At 47.4% G+C, this 7,736-nt stretch overlaps 1 protein-coding gene across 1 annotated transcript; it reads left to right on the top strand.

Moving 5' to 3' along the window:
* Positions 1 to 2,821: 2,821 nt before the first annotated feature.
* Positions 2,822 to 6,951, top strand: LOC148120491 (acyl-coenzyme A thioesterase 1-like). The gene is made up of 3 exons (XM_087911663.1): positions 2,822 to 3,382; positions 4,760 to 4,962; positions 6,008 to 6,951. The coding sequence occupies exons 1-3, from the start codon at positions 2,926 to 2,928 to the stop codon at positions 6,605 to 6,607; spliced, it is 1,260 nt and encodes a 419-aa protein (XP_087767789.1). The 5' UTR covers positions 2,822 to 2,925; the 3' UTR covers positions 6,608 to 6,951.
* Positions 6,952 to 7,736: the final 785 nt, after the last annotated feature.

Here is a 7,736-nt window from a genome sequence, read left to right as displayed (position 1 = left end):
GCAATGCCAAGGTTCCTCCATCTTATATTCTCACTGAGGCTATTTCAAGTTTAACTAGAATTTAATCTCCTTGATTGGAGAATCTCGTGAAAAATTACTCACACCTATTCTGGGAACCCAAGATCTGTATGCCCCGGCTAAAGTAGGGTGTTCATGTGGGAACCGCTATAGCTAACCACTCTTAGCTGCAACTGCTTTCTTCTGTGAAGCCCCCATGCAGTTGCCAAGCGAGATGCCAGGATGTGGTTTTGCCTTTAAAAACCCTGTGCCTGGACATTCAGCACAGTTAGGTCCCTGAATACCTGGGTATGGCTCCATCTGCCTGGGATAAAGACTTTCATTTTGATTATAAACAGTATCTGAGTGGTCGTCTCTGGTGGCGTCCCATAGCATACCCAGTGTGGTAAGCACACACTGCACTTAGCTTCTTAGTGTGGGTTCTGGGGATCAAACTTGGTCCCCCATGCTTTTGCAACAAGTGTTTTATGGATGGAGATATTTCCCCAGCCTTGGGAATATTCTTTAAGATACGAAAAAAGTAAGCTAGCTAGTGTACTTTTTACTTAATTATAAAACTTGTTTAATCTTAGCCAGCTGTGGTGGCATATATGCCTTTAATCCCAGCACTTAGGAGGTAGAGGCAGGCAGATCTTTGAGTTTGAGGACTATCTGGTCTACATAGTGAGTTCTAGACAGTCAGGCTTACATAGCAAGAGAACCTGCTCCCCCACCAAAAAACAAACAAACAAACAAAAAACCCAGTTAAAGAATTTTAAAAAGAAAAATAAATAAGATCTGTTTAAGCTTTAAGACTTGTTGTAAATTGTATCCCTTGATCAATGCAGCTCACAGGAACTCTTATAAAAGAAAGCATTTAATTGGGGCTGGCTTAAGGTTCAGAGGTTTAGACCATTATCATCATGGCAGGGGAGCATGGCTGCACACAGCAGACATAGTGCTGGAGAAGGAGCTGAGAGTTCTACATCTAGATCCACGGGCAGCAGAAAGAGAGAGACACTGGACCCGGCTTGGCTTCTGAAACCTCAAAGCCTACCTCCAGTGACACACTTCCTCCAACAAGGCCACACCTCCTAATCCTTAGTGGGGCTACTCCCTGATGCCTAAGCATTCAAACTAATATGGGGGCTTTCTTCGTCAAACCAGCATAGCAGGCTTCTCTCTGACTTGTCCCGGAGTTCCTTTTCCAAATTGGTTATATGTAGGGTGTGTAGTGTGTGTTCGAGCATTTGCATGCATGGAAATGAATACCTGGGTGTGTAGCGGTGCATGTGCTTATATACACACACGTGTGGGCATCCATGTGGAGACCTGGAATAGACATCGTAGGTCTTCCTCCATCTCTCTTCACTCTGCTTAGTGAGGCAGTGTCTGTGATGAATGCAGAGCGCATTGATTGCAGCTCGTTGAGCTGACCGGCCCGACTTTATACAAGATCTCTAAGGATCTGTACACCATTCCTCGTGCTGGCTCAGCATCGCTTTCCCCTCTCTGCACCTCTTCGGCCCCTCGGGAATCCTCTGTGGTCTATGGTGCAGTCAGTGATTAGGCAGCTCATGGAGATGCTGGGCAGCATCCCCTCTCCTTGCTGACATGCTCAACCAAGCAGACTCAAGGCTGCGAGATGAGAAGAGTTAAGCAGAAGTGCTCCTTATCTCCTGAACTAAACCTCCCGGAACTAGCCACACTGAAGTTTTTGATGCTGATTCAAACTTCCGCAATTGTTAGATGCACAGAGCCAAAAATTATCTTGCACTACCTTTAGCCTCCTTTGAACACCTCTCTGTTTAACCTAATATCCAGCCTGTGACTGTTAGATGAATCCTTTTGGCAACGTACAGACCCCCCAGCTTCCACCCACCACACGTGGCGAGAGCACCATCAGGCAGCATCTGAGGCCAACAGTAGATCATTCCCTAATGTCAGGTCACCTGCCCACCTGATGCCTGCAGCAGACTATCTTAAAGAGGGCCTTGGTTCATGACATTCTTTTATTTGTTACCATAAAAACTTAACGGAACTGCTACCATGTTGGCGCAAGGTTTGCAGACAAACGGAACCTGCATTTCTGGGTAGGGATTAATCATAGGGTTCAGGAAAACAAGCAACAAGAAAGCCTTACTTTTTGAGGCGAAGGGCTGCTGTCTGCATGGACACTAGTTGCACCTGCGAGTGGAGCCCCATTCCTCTACCCCTTGAGGATCTCAGTGAAGCACCAAGCCTTTTTAGCCACCCCCCACACACACCCTTTTAAATGTTGCTATGGTAGCCACAAACTGTTCTTAAATGGCTCAGTCCCTTAAACACCTATTTCCTGCCAAGACTGATAAAACCCAAGACCTATGTCTGAGTTAAGTAGGAAAATCTGTCTTCCTTGGCCGGGGGCTCTCTGGCTGGATGCTATCTTCAGTTAGTACATAAAGCTGTCCTTACAATCCTTTTTCAGATAAGGTCACGGCCTTCTGCAACTCAGTTACTTCCTTGCCATCCATTAATTGACTTCAAGCTGGGTAGTCTGACTCCATAGGCTTGGCTCCAGCTTCTATTTCAGGCTGCATGTGGAAAGTCTAGCAGCCTCCCCAGGTAAGGAAGGTTCAAGGCTCAGTTACTGAGAATAATCATGTTAAAGTATCCTGGGGGTACTTTTGCAAAACTATTGTTATGGGAACAGTGACCTTTTCAAATCAGTATTTGTACCTGTATTTCAACATCACCTTGGAAAACATAACCATGACTATTGGTTAGTTTATCTGCATACAGACCAGAGTATCGCATAAAAACTATGGAGTTTCGCATCACGATTGCCAGAACTCACAAGCAGGACGAAGGGTTCCCTCGTTATCACTGACTCCAGAGGTTGAGAGACTGTGTTCATCACACAGGATTATCATTTTTCTCTGTGTGAGGATGATGCCAACTGTAAGCCTGGAGCCCACAGGTCGCAGCTGCTGGGACGAGCCGCTGAGCATCGCCGTGCGCGGCCTGGCCCCAGAGCAGTCCGTCACGCTGCGCACCGCCCTGCGCGACGAGACAGGCAAGCTCTTCCGTGCCCACGCGCGCTACCGCGCCGACCCCAAAGGCGAGCTGGACCTGGCGCGCGCGCCCGCGCTGGGCGGCAGCTTCGCGGGACTCGAGCCCATGGGGCTGCTCTGGGCCATGGAGCCCGATCGGCCATTCTGGCGCCTGATCAAGCGCGACGTGCAGACGCCCTTCGTGGTGGAGCTGGAGGTGCTGGACGGCCACGAACCCGACGGCGGGCGGCTGCTGGCACGGGCAGTGCACGAGCGTCACTTCATGGCTCCCGGGGTGCGGCGCGTGCCCGTGCGCGAGGGTCGTGTGCGCGCCACGCTCTTCCTGCCTCCAGGTGAGCAGCCCTCCCTTGGGGAGCCAGGGATGCTTCAGGGGAGCAGTGACAGGGTCTCTTCTTGCCACACTCTCCACGGGGCCCTTAAAGATCAGTGGCCCCTGGAAAAGGCTTTCTGACTTGGCTCTCTGGCTGGGGTGAGTTCTGAACTGAAGGTCACCTCAGGAGCAGCGTCTCACGTGGTTTTGGCAGGCAGAGACCCATGAACTGTAAAAAACTGGAAATCTTCTCTGTAATAAGAAAACCCCTGTGTGGTTGAGCACCGGTTTACGTTTGGCACTGGCTACTCTGGGACAGTCTTTCAGACAAGGTTGGGCAGCGCAAGCACTGGCGAACTTTCTAACATGCAGAACTTGAGTTCTACTCAGAGTCTGGAATTTGAAAGCCGATGATGCTGAGGTAACTCTTTCCTAGAGTGAAAAAGCCACAGTTTTGAGAGGTACTTCAGTTCAGCGACTCACAGAGAGCTGCCCTAGGGGATTAGGTCAATCATTTCTCGTCCCTTTGAAATGCGGACAGAAATGGCAGTTTAGCGAAGGTCTGAGGACAAGGGTGTGGCACTTCTTATACAACAGTTAAAACTTAGTTTTGCAAGTTCCAGTGGCCTGGAAGTGATGTTGAAAACAGAGAAAGTGGTTCCTTAGGTAAAATCTTGAAAATGCTTTGATGTGTTTACTTCTTTACATATTTAAGTAGTAATAAGCAAAAATTCCAGAACTCAAAGTTTTCTTTAATAAAAGGTCTCTCTTTTGTGGGAGGGTATTATCACCGGCCTCATGGCCAATTGTGTTTCTGTCCCAATCAGAACTCTGGTTTTAAAGTTCAGATTTTCCTGAGGACCATGGAATGCTTCCTTCCGAGGTTCAATACCATTGTGAAAATCCCTCTTCTCCCTTCTGTATACTTCTGACAACTTGTCATTGGTAGGCTGCCCTCATTCTCTCCATTGCCTGACAGTCCCCTGCGATTGCCCGCCATCCCTGTCATACTGGATTCTGACCTTGTTTGGCGAACTCATATCTGTATCTGTGAACCAACGCAAGCCACTGAGTTCAGGTCCACTCTGAAAAACTACCAGAATGCCCTTTGATTGTGGCAGTTCCACGTCCAGGGTACTCTGTGGCTCAAATCATTGAGTGTGTTCGTGGCATCTAAGGAAACAGCTCAGGCCAGGTGACGGCACACGCCTTTAATGTCTGTACTCTGGAGGCAAAGGCAGGCGAATCTCTGTGAGTTTGAGGCCAGCCTGGTCTACAAGAGCTCGTTCAAGCGAGGCCCCAAAGCTACAGAAAAACCCTGTCTTGAAAAAACAAAAATAAAATGAAATAAAAAAGATATCAAGACATTTGGAAGGTTGCTTTTGTTTTTCTTTCTAAGGAAATGGACCCTTTCCTGGGATCATAGACCTTTTTGGAGTTGGAGGTGGCCTTCGAGAGTATCGAGCAAGTCTGCTGGCTGGGAAGGGCTTTGCTGTCATGGCTCTGGCTTTTTATAACTACGATGACCTTCCCAAGGTCATGGATATCTTTCACCTGGAGTACTTTGAGGAGGCCGTGAACTACCTGCTCAGTCACCCTCAGGTTTGCTGTTAGAGTATTTCAATTTAAAATGTGGGGTCCTAAATGCCTCCTTGAGTCAAAGATGGATTTGTAACCCAGTAGCTTGAACCTTTATAACAACCAATATTGAGTCTTGTCCAAATCCACACAGCAAAATATATTTAACTGGGATGATCTCAGGGGACATGAAAAAGTTGGTACAAAGAAGTTTGTACCATCTCTCATAGGGTGACCCATCATCTCAGATTGCCGCGGGGGAGAGGGTTACTTCTAACCATGTCCATTTCCCACTGAAACTGAGGTAGTCAAGACAAATCACGAGTGTTTATCACCTTAGCCTTGTCAAAATCTTCTGCCTGTGATTTTGTGTCCAGCTTCCAGGGTTGTTATGAGCATTAAATGACCCGTACTTGAGAAGCTCTTGGAATATGCTGATAAGTTAATATCCATCCACTCAGCAACGACTAGGGAGTGTAGACACAGTGCGGACAGGCAGAGGAGACAAGGCCATGTCTACACATGAGCATGGACAGTGTGGAGACAGGAATGGAGAGCTAGGGGAACAGTAAAGCAACGGTGAAAGTCCGTGACTGTGAAGTCCCAGAATGGATAGGGAACGGTTGTAACGAAATAAAGGGGACAAGCCTCATTCTGAAGGCTCAAACCTTATCTGCTGTCAATTGTCTAGATCGGGCTAGCAATTGTGACATTGTAGACACTTTAGTATCCATCACTACTTATGAGCCAGATCATAAATACAGAGAGAAATTACTAGGGATCCAGAAGCATCCAAAGCACCTTATGTTGATTCTGTTTTGTTTATATACACCTGAATATGATTTTATACACACAAATATACCAGACAAAGAGCAGAACAGCGATTTAATAATCTCAAGCAAGGCTTGACCTCTCATTTCTCACTGGAGTAGCATGTAGACTCTGAGCATCCCAGATGCCCAATGATCCTACCAAAATCAGGATGGTAAAGTCACCCTCGGGCTCAGGGCCACTGTCCTACCTTTATGTGGGCTCAGACTCCTTTTTTTTCTGCCTGTGTCTTTCTCAGGTAAAAGGTCCAGGAATTGGGCTGCTTGGAGTTTCCAAAGGGGGTGAACTTGGCCTTGCTATGGCCTCCTTCCTGAAGGGCATCAAAGCTGCTGTCTTCATCAATGGCTCTGTGGTCGCTGTTGGGAACACCATAAGCTACAAGGATGAGACTATCCCTTCTGTGACTTTGCTGCTAGATCGAGTCAAAAGGACCAAAGATGGCCTCGTGGATATTGTGGAAGCACTTCAAAGCCCTTTGGTAGAGACGAAGAGCGTCATCCCTGTGGAAAGGTCTGACACCACCTTCCTGTTCCTGGTGGGTCAGGATGACCACAACTGGAAGAGCGAATTCTATGCCAATGAGATCTCCAAGCGCTTACAGGCCCATGGGAAGGAGAAGCCCCAGGTCATCCTCTACCCAGAAGCAGGGCACTATATCGAGCCCCCTTACTTCCCCCTGTACAAGGCTGGCATGCATATAGTTGTGGGTACTAATGTCATTTATGGGGGAGAGTCCAAGCCACATGCCATGGCCCAGGTGGATGCGTGGCAGCAACTGCAGACTTTCTTCCACAAACACCTGGGTGCTGAAGAGAGGACGATCCCAGCAAAACTCTGATTTTTATTTAAGTTTTATTTAACATCTCTAAGGCAGGTCCTTCCTGGGAATAGACTCCACTGTGTGTGTGTGTGTGTGTGTGTGTGTGTGTGTGTGTGTGCGTTTGTTTATCTGTCATATGAATGTACAGGTTCTCCCCCCATATTTTTTTTATCAGTCTGGGAGGTGAGTGACTGTGCAGGAAGCAGAAGGAGTGGACAAGCTGACCTCCTGCCATGGCCCAGTCTGCAGGGGACAAGAGCTCCAGCTCTGAAAGAGAGGCCGAGTCACCGTCGCCGTCCTGGAGGTCAGGATGTTTGCTGAATGGCTGATTAAATAAATGACTACTACTGTTTAAACAGTTATCAATAGGGGCTGGAAAGATGGCTCAGCAGTAAAGAGCACACACTGCTCTCATAGCACCGAAGTTTGGTTCCCAGCTCACAACTGACTGTAACTCCAGCTCCAAGAGACCCAGAGCTCTCTTCTGATCTCCTTGAGTACCCGAGTACCTGTACACATACACACACACACACACACACACTCAAATAAAAATACTTGGTTTTGAAAGCATAAACAATGGTCTTTGTCTGTGTTGGCTCTGTCTTGTGGATCGCACTGACTGTAGATGTATACAAGCAGACCTTCTCATGCCGTCACCTCTGCACAGCACACCACAATTATTAAGACAGCATTCATGCTGCAGTGCATATTCTTCGTAATCTACAAGTAGATACGTCATGTGTATGTCATCTGAATGTAGTATTCTCTATGAGACATGTTAGCCACTGCAGATTTGGAATCTGTAGTGATCCCAGCAATTCCTTATCAATACCCGTGGATAACTCTTACATCAAATGTGTTCTGATATCAGATGTGTGTTTCTTCTTTTAATATATAAGTACTGCTGTGGTCCCGCTGCAGCCTGGACTCCGGTCCTGAGACGGGGAAGGGGCGTTGGCACAAAGAAATGAAATGTCCAACTACCAAGTTTCACACAAGTGGCCGGCCCTCAAAGCTCAGGCTAGCTTTATTTATTCTTCAAAAACAAACTTGTTCCCACCCTCCTTGATTAACCTCCAGAAAAAATCCTAATATGTTTTCCATTTTTTACATCAAAACAACTTTTAACCCAGAAAACAATGCTCCG

The sequence above is a fragment of the Myodes glareolus genome, chromosome 11, assembly GCF_982192425.1.
Source record: "Myodes glareolus chromosome 11, mMyoGla1.1, whole genome shotgun sequence".
Lineage (NCBI taxonomy): Eukaryota > Metazoa > Chordata > Mammalia > Rodentia > Cricetidae > Myodes > Myodes glareolus.
This window is presented reverse-complemented; position numbering and strand designations above follow the sequence as displayed.

Coding starts and splice junctions, on each gene's coding strand:
- LOC148120491 (XM_087911663.1), top strand. CDS start 2,926: ATGATGCCAACTGTAAGCCTGGAGCCCACAGGTCGCAGCTGCTGGGAC. Junction 3,383..4,759: donor CACGCTCTTCCTGCCTCCAG/GTGAGCAGCCCT, acceptor TTTCTTTCTAAG/GAAATGGACCCTTTCCTGGG. Junction 4,963..6,007: donor ACCTGCTCAGTCACCCTCAG/GTTTGCTGTTAG, acceptor TGTCTTTCTCAG/GTAAAAGGTCCAGGAATTGG.